General features: G+C 37.6%; 1 protein-coding gene across 3 annotated transcripts in view; it reads left to right on the top strand.

Annotated features, from left to right (window-relative positions):
- The window catches only part of LOC124736701 (zinc finger protein 91-like), a 168,667-nt gene continuing 155,262 nt past the window's right edge, over positions 1-13,405 (top strand). The window contains exons 1-3 of one of the 3 annotated variants that reach the window (XR_007009446.1): positions 1-932; positions 8,232-8,471; positions 9,759-9,803. Coding sequence is in view for 2 of the 3 variants with exons in the window: in XM_047248576.1 (XP_047104532.1) it covers positions 777-932; positions 8,232-8,471; positions 9,759-9,803 (441 nt within the window). In the remaining variant the exon portion in view is untranslated. The remainder of the gene's footprint in view (positions 933-8,231; positions 8,472-9,758; positions 9,804-13,405) is intronic. The other 2 variants (XM_047248576.1, XM_047248577.1) reach the window with 2 other exon arrangements.

The raw sequence follows: 13,405 nt of genomic DNA, 5'->3' as shown, positions 1-13,405 counted from the left end.
TTGCGCGTTACTGTTCGATTTTGAGACTGAGTGGTTAGTCATGTGTGAAGAGTATAATGTGAAACGCAGAATTATCGATGAAAGAAATATGGTTCCTTTTGTTCGTACTGTTGAGAACTTCGTAATGGCAACCGACTTTCGGATCACTTCTTTTTAAGTTCTATATGTTGCATTGGTAACTTTATCGAAGACTGAATCCACTTTTTGGTTCACAAGATGGAGAGTGGCGAAATGTTTAGTGGTCAGACATTTTTGCATCACGTCTTCGAACATGATATGTCAAGGCGTCTCGATGATAGCCATTCTTCGACTGCGATAAGAAAAACATCGTGTTTGCGCTTCTGTGGTGATGTTCACCAAAATGATGTGTCAAATAAGTGTTTTCTATCCCTTGTACTTTGTTAAAACTTGAAAACTTATCCCTATATTTCGCTAAACTGTTACCATTAATGAATCGGCTTTCGTCCATCAATACATGTATAAAGTATGGCTGTGTTGCTCCGTTCTCGTTGGCGAAGAATGTAGTGGTTCATAAGCAAGGTGTATGATAGGTGATAAGTGTAGGTTGTTTTGACGCTGGTGTTTTTTTAAGAGTAACACCAACCGGTCTTAGTAATCTCATTCGTTTCATAGTTATTGAGAAGGCTGTGGGCGCAATAGTTAATACACGGAAATCAACTTTTCATCCACATTATTATTCATGTTGTCTTCGTTGTATCGTGAATAGTGTATAATGTGTGCTGTATTTGTACTGTGAAAATAGTGAAGTTTCAAAAATGCAGCCCTCCAGAAGTATACCAAGTAACATGAGTGAGATATGTAGGTTGTGTTTGTCAAGTGAGGGTAGCATTCTGCCAATATTTGGTGAAGAGGAGGCGGAAGAGCCGCATATTCCCCTGTCCTTCAGGATTCTGGCGTGCGTTTCTGTCGAGGTAAGTAAAGTGCTCGATTTGTGTGTTGTTATTAATCGACGGATTGGATCAACGAAGATTGTTGGTATCAGACCGCGGACAGAAACGATCATTGGAAGAGTAACGAGTGGAATCGTAGTTCGTTTTACGTAGTGTTAATAAGCAGAAGTTTGGCATTTTACTTACGCTTATCTGCTATGTAAATGGAGGGATAATTACAAATTTGTGGGACTCGGGTATTTTCGATAATTTGCTTGTCCCGTTTAAAAAAGCTGATTTAAATTTGATTATTTTAGTCACTTGTTCATCTATCGTGGGATCATCTCACAGTGATGCAGGCTTTATCATCAGAACACAGTGAAAATAATAGCTGGAAATTTAGGCTACTTATTACTAAATATGAGGGTAGGACAAGGGTGGTCATAGCCTTGCCGAAGAAATCATCCTGGCATTTGTCTGAAATGGTGTTAGGAAAACAACAGAAAACTTCAACCAGGATGGCCGGATAGAGCAAACTCTAACCTGATGTCAGGTCAGTGTGGTTTTTGTTTTGCACACAATTTGCACCATTTAATTGTAATACACAGTCTTGTATTGCTTCACTTTACACACTAAGGACTCCTGCTGGTGACTCCTGGATCACAAATATGCTGTTATTTGCCTTGCAGTCCCTGCAGCCTGTTTGAAAAACTGACTCCAGCCCTGTAAACGCACAACTATTCCCCATGTACATCTTTATGTCCGCCCTTAGTAAGCCCGAAAAAGTGAACCAGCATACTCCCATGATGAATGAGATGCTGAACTTAGGAGACAGATAAAACACTATTATCATGCAATATACAGTATGGTATATGCTTTTCTTGCAAAAGCATTAGGCCTACAGTGTTTCACGTATTGTAAAATGAATTGTAGTTGTCCCTTTCATTATTTACCATTAGTGCCTACTCTTTAGTCTAAGCTATTTTTAATTGTGTAGTTGGGGCTTCTGCATTACTGATGAATGTTATAGCTGCCTTTTTAAATGGATGTGCTTCAGTTATCATCTCTTTTGGGCAATTTATTACCTAGAAAATTTGAGTGCTTGCTTTAAAATGTTTAGAATTTGTTGTTAGTTTTTGTGTGGTAAATGTGCAAATGCAAACAGGCTCTTGTTCGTTGATTATGATTACGCCTCTGTATAAAACTGTTAGTGAATCACTGTACTTAGTACTGTTTACCCTGGTTACTTAGTACTGTTTGCCCTGGTTTGCACAAAAGGTTGGTATCTGCACTCACTTGGTGCAGTAAGGATACCCATTTTTTCAACAGTTGTTTACAGAGTACTTTCTGCTACTTCTAGTTATTATTCTTATGGACCTTTTCTGCAGTTTAAAAAATGTGTTTCTGTTTTGTGCCTTTGATCCCCAGGAAAGAAAACTGTAGAGCTAAGAATTGAATGTATGTAGGAATTGTATGTCACCACACAACAGCGGCTGTTGCAACCTGATCTGATCATTCCATGTTATTGATGATAACTATTCACGTTCCTTAAAGCTTTGTGCTTTTTGCACGATATATAGACATATCATCTACACTTAATGTGATGGAGCTGAGCTGTTTTTAGTATATACTTTTTGTTTTCTTTATGTTTAATGTTAATTTATTACATACTGTGTAATTCCAATCATCCTTGAGGGTTTCATTTGTCTTGTCTATTAGTTACGATTTTGTCAGTGACTATGATGTTGCTGTCATCAGCAAGGAGCAGTTTTACTCCCTAGGCTTGTATTATACTGTCCGAAAAGTGGGATATACATTAAGAAGAGACTAGGATCCAGTACACTGTCCCGAGCCACACGTATGTTCCCTGTCTGACAACAGTTTTATTAAAAATTCATCAGCAGCAGATACTTGATCCAGCTCTACCTTTTGCACCCTTTTCTCCAGGTATGACTGGAACCAATCGTTCGCTGTTTCTCTTGCGTGTAGTGCTCCTATAATAGTTTGCGAAAGAAATCTCTGACAGCTGGTGGTGCTGTTGCCATCTCTCAAATTTGGAGCTCAAATGACAGCTGGTGCAAAAAGAACACTGAGACATTGTATTTAAGATATATACAAAATCACATTATGTGACTGGTTAAGTTATATATGCGGAGCAGCTATGTCAAATTTTTTGCAACTGTCTGCCATCTTCTGTCGCTGAGCCTACTGTAGTGTGTTTAGTAGTATTTTATGGTCAACAGTGCTGAAAGCCAAGGACAAGCCTGAGAAAATACCCATAACAGGGTCATTCTTGTCAAGAGCTGTAAGTTGCCTACCACTTTCATGAATTCTCTAAAAGGGCTGTTCTTATTTATGTAATCCATTAGTCTTTTTATGATGGTTGATTCAGTGTTTTTGAGAATACAGACAGTAGCGAAACTGGACTCGAGTTTTCAGTACTCTCTGCATTAGCATGGCACAACTTGTGTGTGATTCAGGAACACTGGAAAAGTGCCCAAAGTAAATGATTCATATATTGTACTTGTTTATGCGTCTTGTTTGTAGTCTATACATGTCTTCAGAACAGATTGGAACCTCATACCTGCAAACTTCCTGTTTTTTAATTTCTATAATGTCTTCCTGAATTCAGACTCTATTCTGGAAAACATCATTGTGCTCACTGTGTGTATCATTGTTGGTGCTGCATGTGGCTTTAGGAAGATTTTGTTGCTACTTTTCTGCAATATCAGAGTAGGCCTATTATGGTCTAGTCATTTACAGAATTTACCATTTTCTGTGGATTTTCTGTCATTCTGCCATCATCTTTGATTTGTATGTTGTTACACTTTTCTGATTTTCCCAGTTACATGTTTTATATTTGTTACTGTAAATAACTAGCATGATGGGAAGTAAGTGTGTGTCACATGTCTTGGAACCCTTGGCCATAAACAAATAGTTTTCTGCCGTTGCTATAGCTAAGCTTATTTTATTTACCGACTTGTTTTTTGCTCTTGGTGGTGCAGTCATCCATGATTGATATTACTTTTATAGTGCCTAAGAAATTTTCTTACAATTTTGATATTCATTGTTTTATAATTATTCTTCTGTTTAACAGCCAGTTTCACAGTGTCAATGTAGCCTATACAGCAACACTTTATATATGTCTTTCCTCGTGAATTATAAATTGTTAGTGCCTGGATAATGTTAATTATTAATGAAAACTGCCTCAGTTGTGTTATTACATATTTATTGTGTTAAGACCAGTTTCGTTGTTTGTAGAACTTCTTCAGGCTGGCAAGTTGTGCTAAAGTCATGACAAATTGTCTAGTCACATGTAATGTTAAAGACCAAAACCAAAAACTATGATCATCACGGCTGAGGTGGTTTTCATTAACATTAGTGACAGCTGTGGTGCTCAACATAATCAAGATTATATTCTACCTGGTTAATGTTGGAATTTAAAGAGTTCTCTCCTCCCAGTAAAATAACTAGAAAGTTATAAGTATTTGCAACAGCATTTGCCCTGTTTTTGAATGTTGTGCAGCATTTGTTACGAAAAAAAAACACATGCTTTCTCTTGTGCATATTCAAGTTGTGAATGTAAAACTCTTTTCAGTGTATACAGCATACTGTACATTTAGCAGGAGAATGAAAGGTTTTAGTGTGAGTGTTCTCTTTTTCTGTGAATGATCTTTGGATCAAGGGAAATGTTCATGGTGAGTCATGGGCTCTTGCAGGGACATAATGTTAATTACTGCTGTCACATCACCTTTCAGTGCATAGTGTCACAGTTTTGTTGTTAATTGACAAAGCTAATGGATGTGAAAGCAGAGTGAGAGATAGAGAGAGAGAGAGAGATAGAGAGAGAGAGAGATAGAGAGAGATAGAGATAGAGAGAGAGAGAGAGATAGAGAGAGAGAGAGATAGAGAGAGAGAGAGAGAGAGAGAGAGAGAGAGAGAGAGAGAGAGAGGGGGGGGTGGGGGGTGGGAGAGAAAAGAAGGGGAAAAAAATCTGTAGCATAGCCCAAGCTCTAGGTTAGTTTGGAAGGTTACAGTTGGGTCGGATTGAGCTGATGAAACAAGCGAATCTGATACAAAAAGTAAACTGGTTGGGGTGACAGACTGACCTGTAGCTTAGCTTGCAAGGAGAAAAAACACACACACAAACAATAACATCTACATCCATTCTCCGCAAGCCACCTGACGGTGTGTGTGGGAGGGTACTTTGAGTACCTCTATCGGTTCTCCCCTCTATTCCAGTCTCGTATTGTTTGTGGAAAGGAGGATTGTCGGTATGCTTCTGTGTGGGCTCTACTCTCTCTGATTTTATCCTCATGGTCTCTTCGCGAGATATACGTAGGAGGGAGCAATATACTGCTTGACTCTTCGGTGAAGGCATGTTCTCGAAACTTTAACAAAAGCCCGTACCGAGCTACTGAGCGTCTCTCCTGCAGAGTCTTCCACTGGAGTTTATCTATCATCTCCGTAACGCTTTCGCGATTACTAAATGATCCTGTAACGAAGCGCGCCGATCTCCGTTGGATCTTCTCTCTCTCTTCTATCAACCCTATCTGGTACGGATCCCACACTGTTGAGCAGTATTCAAGCAGTGGGCGAACAAGCGTACTATAACCTACTTCCTTTGTTTTTGGATTGCATTTCCTTAGGATTCTTCCAATGAATCTCAGTCTGGCATCTGCTTTACCGACGATATACTTTATATGATCATTCCATTTTAAATCACTCCTAATGCGTACTCCTAGATAATTTATGGAATTAACTGCCTCCAGTTGCTGACCTGCTATTTTGTAGCTAAATGATAAGGGATCTATCTTTCTGTGTATTCGCAGCACATTACACTTGTCTACATTGAGATTCAATTGCCATTCCCTGCACCATGCGTCAATTCGCTGCAGATCCTCCTGCATTTCAGTACAATTTTCCATTGCTACAACCTCTCGATACACCACAGCATCATCTGCAAAAAGCCTCAGTGAACTTCCAATGTCATCCACCAGGTCATTTATGTATATTGTGAATAGCAACGGTCCTATGACACTCCCCTGCGGCACACATGAAATCACTCTTACTTCGGAAGACATCACATTATAGTCTCCATATTGTTTGACATTTGTCACAAGTTTCGTATGTCACTGATCAAAGCCGATGACTCATATCAAACATTCCTCATTATTCTGATCTTCACAGTGTAGAGTTTTTAAAGGTGATTTTATTTCACTGTAATCTTTTTATAATCATGAAGTTTCTTATGTGCCATTCTGGAGTGGATTGCAGTGATTGCATGCAACCAGTGCTGCCTCATGTTTGTTGCAGATTTAGGTAATTACTTGTAACACATTTACTGTAATTTACTAACAGTGCCCATCGTGGTCTCCTACGTTTGCAATACTGATAATACATGTCATTTGCATGACTATGTACTAAGTGAAATTATATTGAACAGTAGTACATGGATTGTGTATGATGGAAATTTGTTTCTAGTGTAAGTTGCGTCCTTAATATTTCTGTGGAAGACTGCAATTTCCATAGTGGATTGCTATACAGACAAACACACTTGTACTAGTGTTGCTTTGAGTGATTCTATAAAATTTGATCATATCTATCCTTATTTGCTGTTAGCTTTTGAGTATAAAATGTCTGTAGTAGAAAACACACACTTTTGAATTAATGTGATACTGTACTGCAGTGTAGTGTTTTCTTTATGATACTAATTCAGATGACAATTTTGACAAAGTTTACCGTTGTACCAAGATAGAAATAATAATTTGATCTGTTATGATGCTTTGTTATAACTGAGACCAGTATTATGTAGCTTGATGAAGTGTGTACTGTGCCTTTCGAGGTGACACTACAGGCTGTGTGACTTACTCCAACCACTACTAATGTTTTCTGTTGAGGCTGCTATTTTTGGAGTTCTATTAGAAAGTTGCATACCATATTTCAATTTTTGTTGTGTTAAAGAACAACAAGAGATTCTGTTTCTGGTCCATTTTTGAGACCAATATTATATGTGAAAGCTTTGCCTTTCTTGTGGAAACACTATGTATATTAATGTGGGGTCTCTTTCTGTGTGGCAACTTGACACAGTCTGTCGTTGAAATAAATCTGCCTCTCCTCTCAATTATCAGCGTCAAACTGAAGTGACATCTGTGAGTAGTAATCTATAGAAATCCTTCGTTGTATTACTAGTAGGATGAAAATGCAAACATTCTTGTTTTGTAAATAGATGTTACTGCATGTCATGTTGTTCCTTACGTGAAGTATCACCCAATTTATTTACTTCTGCTAGTGCATTTAATCACAATTATTTGCCCATATCTTCATATTCAGCAGTACCACAAAATATATTTAAAAGTTCTGCATCCACACAGTCATCACTGCCAATTTTCCGCCTTCTTGAGATTCCAGCTATTCTCCTGTTATCTCTGAGCTAACTGTCCTTGTCTTGTAAAACATTCAGCTGATGCATCACCTAAATTTTTCATTCTTCTTACTATTTCTTACTTTTGCAAAAAAATATCCTAGTGTCAGCTGATTATCTTCAAAAAAAGAACTGTCACAGATAACTAAGCACAAGAGAAAAGGACTGTAAGCATGAAAATACTCTGATATGTTACTGCTCTTGTACAAACAAATGTGTACAGATCTAAACACTGAATAATGCAACTGTGAATGTGTGTGATTATAAGTGTCTGCCACACAGACTAGTTGATCACGGAAATGCTGACAAGTAGCAACTGCTTTTGGCTCATTATGACTCTTTATAAGTTTCAGATGCACCAAACGTGTTTTCAGGGGTATGAGCAGTTCCCTTTTCATCTTTGAATGATCTGAGAACAGAGCTTTGTACTGTTGTCTTGTAATAATGAAGTAATGAGAGTAGTGGTAACCAGCATGTGTGGACATACCAAAGACAGGAAATTGACAGAGGTCTGCCAAATAGTTGCCTTGTTGACAGAATGTTCATACTGTCTTCATCACTGATCTGTTTAATGATACTGCAAACTGATGATTTTTGTTTTGTATTCTGTAAATGTCGTAAGATATTTATACTTAAGTTTGTTTTGTCAACCATTATAGCATGATATCTCTGTTAGCCTTAGCCCATATAGTTAATGTGTAAGACACCTTCTTTTCTGTAAATTTTTAATTTTCTTTTTTTGGACAATTGAATGCAATTTTCTCTCACCTTGCAGTATAGTTTATATCTCCTCGGTGATGATAAAGGTTTAATGGTATAAATGTGCGCATATGTGATGGGTGCTGTGTCTGATTGCACCATTTATGTATTTGTGTTTTTAATTGTGATATTAAAGCTAACCAAATATCATGTTACAGGTTACACACAGTGATGGACTGCCTTCTCTGATATGCCAGCAATGTTTGAAGCAAGTAGATTCATGGACAGAGTTCAAGCAACAGTGTGATGCTTCTCAGGCAACTCTGAAGGAATGGCAGCGTGCTGCAGAAGCTGCAGCTGCACTGGATTCCTCTACCAATGGTACACCAGACCGTGTTGTAACTTCTGTTTCCGATGTCACAGATCTTGGCAGCCAACCATCCCCTGCTGCCAACAAGGTACTTAGTAATCATATTAACTATTTATGTGTGTTTATTGTGTTAGTAACTCTCACATCTAGACATAAACAAACAGAATCTTATACTGTTGATGTTAATATTCTTTTTAAGGGAGGCTGTCAGCTGGAGGGGTATGCTTTGCTGAAACAGTCCTTTGTTTGAAGTAATTAAGAAAAATTAATGAAAAGATAAATCCAATATGAAACTCACAATCACCTTTATAATTTACCATTGATATACATATTGAGCACAATGCAGCTCAAAACAGGAATTGCTACACTCTGATAGAAATTACTTTTTGATTGACTTTTCTAGTTAGTCAAGTGGTAAGGGACAGCCATCATCCAATCGTAGCTCTGTCACTTGTTTTGTAGGAATGTTCAGCATCTTGGAAAACGTGGTTGTCGCACACTGGGGACACTGCCCTTCTGCTCACCATCCTGCCCCTGTAATCTGTCAATCACAAAGTAATTTTAATCGGAGTATAGGAATGGTCTCAATTTTTTAAAGGAAAGTGTGGAGTTTCATATCTCATGTTTGCATGTTCAAGCAGCTCTCATCACCAATCACAACTTTCTTTTGGCTTACATTACTGGGAAAAAAACTAAATGCTGTAACAAAAAATATGTTGTACTCAGGTACACCTGCCTTTTTTCCATAATTTGCCCTCTTTTTAGAGCTAGAATCTCAATTGTGACAGCTACTATATTTTTATTTTTTTCATGCAATATAAGACTGGCTGTTAAGTTGTGAATTTACCAGTGCAATGGAGCAGAACATGATTCTGTTGGCGTTGCATATAATGCAGCTCGTATATCATGGCACCCTACACACACGCACACACACACACACTCTCTCTCTCTCTCTCTCTCTCTCTCTCTCTCTCTCTCTCTCTCTCTCTCTCTCTCTTTCTTCCTTCACATACTTACCAGAATGCTACCAGTGATGGAGTATGTAATCACACAGGACCAGCTCATGTAAGAAAAAATTCATTGTTAAATTCATTACTAGTGTTCCAATGGTCGTACTGTATGATTACAGCATGTGATGCTGCCAGTTTTAGTGATGCCTTGTAATACAAGTGACACGAGCTCTTGGACCTAGAATTATAGGCCTGTATTGTTTCTCTGAAGGAAAATATTGCATCGTACATTCGTCGTGTCAGATTCGGATGTTGCCACTTTATAATTTCACGTCACTTAGTTTATCTACATAATGTATTTTGCTGTTATCCTCTTAGTTGACGTAGCCTTGTACATTAACTCATTCATACATGATGTTCCATAGATCTCATCACGAAGGAGACACTTCATTGCTGTGGATCAAGTCAAGGTATAAATTAACAGAAGTAGCTGTCAACCTACCTCTGTAAATAATTATAACTGTTAACTTGAATTAAGTTAGTAGAGAAACCACAACTATTATGAAAATTCTCTCTTCCCACATTATTCTAGGTAGATGTCATTTATTTTCAACTACTGCTTAATACCTTTTATAATTGCACTCATTATTGTCAGAGAGATATAATTATATTTTTGCTATAAGAGTGGAGGCCTATTTTTTGTATACTAAAAATTTTTCTGTGTTATTCTTAAGGATTTTTTTCAGTCCTACACATACTTGTGATAGGTTTGTACCTATTACCAGTAATCTGTTTCTGTATCACACAGTTCAGATCAGTTTCTCTAGATTTCATAGAGCTAAATTACTAGAGGAGACAGTCTGCACTTTATAATGTTCTTCCGCTGTGAGTACTTTTCAATTTTTGTCACTGATTATCACAATACCCATTCTTCTGGGTACCACTTTCCATTCGGTGTGGTCATTAGCGCACACAACTAATCACAACATCAATGCTTGTCAATGTGAGAGCTAAGAGCTTACATAATACTTCTTCAGAATGTTAAAAGTTCATATTCTGTACTTGCAAGGGGAGGCCACGATGTCGGGATCACAAATAAATGAGAAAATCGCAAGAGAAGTTTTATTAGTCCATTATGTACATCATGTATATGTACAAAGCTGAATGCCTGGTCATTCAGTTAGCTTTCGCACATGGCAAGTGGGTCATGGACAAAGCAGTAGTTAGTCCCACAAATACTTACTTTTTAATCTGTATGTTTTTCATCAGTGGTATTGTTCTTTAATTTGGAATTTTAGAGGTAATACAATGAGAGACCCAAGGCATTTTCATGAAGTTGTGGTGAATTTTATGTGTTACCTGTAATTAAATTTTCAAGGACGAGGGACAGGCTAGGAAAACCCAAGTCAAACCTTGATAAATAATAACAGGGTGTATATGCTCTGGGATGACCGGGAACACACAGGATTTTTTTCATCCAGGAGAAAACTGGGGAAAACTTTAAGAATTTTTTAGACTTCTGGGTATTTTACGTTGTTTTAGTCTTCAGTTAAATTTTTGTAATTTTGTTTGGTAAGAACTGATAAACAGCAAAATGCATCAAAGGCTTTAGGATGAAGACTATACAATACTTCATAACAATAAACTGCTGCCGACGAGCGTGACGTCAAAATTGTTTACATTAAGTTTGTTTGACCAGTTGCCTGTAGGCTCTTACGCTTGCGCAGTTGAGTTGTGTGTGGGCAGTACCTTCTCCCGCTTTTGGTTGCTTGAAGTATGGTTGTTAGCTGTATCAGCAGTAGCAACAAGCAGCCAGATGATACCCTGAAAAATTTTTCTGGTGTGCCCAAGCTATCAAATTCACGCATGCGCATAGCAGTGTGGGTTGTAGTGGGGAGGGGGTTAATGTCCATGTAAGCCGTATTTACGGTTAGTGATTTTGCTGTTTCCTCTTCGTTTACGCTTCTCACATCAAATGAAAACAAAATGGATTTCTGTGGTTGAGAGCTATCAAGTGAGTTAAAATACATTCACATAATTATGGAAGGCTAACATATGTTATTAGTTTGTTTTCTGATTTTATTTTATTCCCACATTTTTGGCAGTCAGTCACCTTGTAGAACAATGAAGTTACTTTTGTCGGCTTGCTAAATAAATGTGGCTTTTATTCATCTTTTCCCCAGAGACAGTCAATTTATTAGAAGTGAAATGTTTCATTCCGCACTATTGGCAAGTTTCAACTTTTCACTGAATTTCAAGTGCACGTTTTCATCTCTTGGCATGTCTAATGTGACTCTGAGGCATTTGACTAAGTACCTGCAGAGCCTGTACTCAACGAGATTGTGTCTTTGGCCAAGAGCATGGGATTAGAAGTGGATAACAATGATATCAATGAGCTTGTGGAAATCATAGCTAAGAAATGATCACCGAGGGGCTTATGGGATTGTAGTGTGTTTCACAGCAGGAAGTTGTGGCAAGGAGTTCTTCAGAGGAGGAGGAGGGGGGGGGGGGGAGAGGATGTGGTAACAGTAAAGCAACAACCTTTTTGTGCAATAAGAGAAATGCTGTGAGCATGGGAGTTGGATACAGTGTACATTGAAAATCATCACCCCAATAAAGCAATGGCTACATGCGCTACAAATGTATTTGATGATGATGCTGTGTCACATCACACTTTCACAAGTGTTGAAGTGTCAGCAGAAACAAATGACTATGCATAGCTTCCTAGTAAAAAAGAATTAGTTATGTATAGTGAATAATAAAGTACATAACACTGTATGTATAATTTTCTTTGAATAAATGGCACGGATAAGATAAAACTTTGAGTACTTCTTTTGCATGGAATACCTTGGTAAGAATAAGATTCTGGAACAAATTATGCTGACTATGCAAGGTTCCACTGTACACACAAAATGCAGCTCAAACAAGAATCAAGTATGCATCTTCGTTGAAGAATAAATACAGTCTAACAGTCTTTCAGTACTTAATGAAAAAATTGAAAGATTTTAGACATGCCGGAACAGAATCTGAGGACCTGTTATGAATTTTCTTCGACACAAAAATGTTTACTAAGTATGTGTAACTGTACTGCATTTTAATCAAAATGCAGACTGATTTGGACAGTCTCTGTCCTTGTGTGTTGTCAGTAACTAGCCCATCTCATCCATTCTCCCATTTTCCAGTCATCATGTCTTATGAATACAGAGTAATGGTTGTTTTTCCCATTTTAATGTATAAATAAAACTACTTTATGGGTAATCCTCCTATCTAACCTTAGTGGAATGCATTTTAAGATTCAGATGTTTTTTAGCTAACACTACAGCTAATTCAATCAGACTATCCAAGTAAATATGATGGCTAACATTCAGCTTCTCTTCCATCAAATGTGAAACCGCGTTTTCAGCGTGATTCACCGCTCTCTCCCTGACTCGTATTATCCAACAGTCCTGTGTACACAGCGCACTTATTTATAAAACAACCTTGATTGTTCAGTATGCATACCTTGATTCTGTATTTATGCCTTTCGTTTCATACATTGTCTAAATGACAAATTCCCCTTCCAAATACTTTATGATACAGCTAAAGATAGGTCTCTTTCTGTGTGGCAACTTGACACAGTCTGTCGTTGAAATAAATCTGCCTCTCCTCTCAATTATCAGCGTCAAACTGAAGTGACATCTGTGAGTAGTAATCTATAGAAATCCTTCGTTGTATTACTAGTAGGATGAAAATGCAAACATTCTTGTTTTGTAAATAGATGTTACTGCATGTCATGTTGTTCCTTACGTGAAGTATCACCCAATTTATTTACTTCTGCTAGTGCATTTAATCACAATTATTTGCCCATATCTTCATATTCAGCAGTACCACAAAATATATTTAAAAGTTCTGCATCCACACAGTCATCACTGTGCCAATTTTCCGCGTTCTTGAGATTCCAGCTATTCTCCTGTTATCTCTGAGCTAACTGTCCTTGTCTTGTAAAACATTCAGCTGATGCATCACCTAAATTTTTCATTCTTCTTACTATTTCTTACTTTTGCAAAAAAATATCCTAGTGTCAGCTGATTAT

This window comes from Schistocerca piceifrons, chromosome 1 (assembly GCF_021461385.2).
Source record: "Schistocerca piceifrons isolate TAMUIC-IGC-003096 chromosome 1, iqSchPice1.1, whole genome shotgun sequence".
Classification (NCBI taxonomy): Eukaryota; Metazoa; Arthropoda; class Insecta; order Orthoptera; family Acrididae; genus Schistocerca; species Schistocerca piceifrons.
The sequence above is the reverse complement of the archived record's forward strand: the minus strand, read 5'-3'. Positions and strand labels throughout refer to the sequence as shown.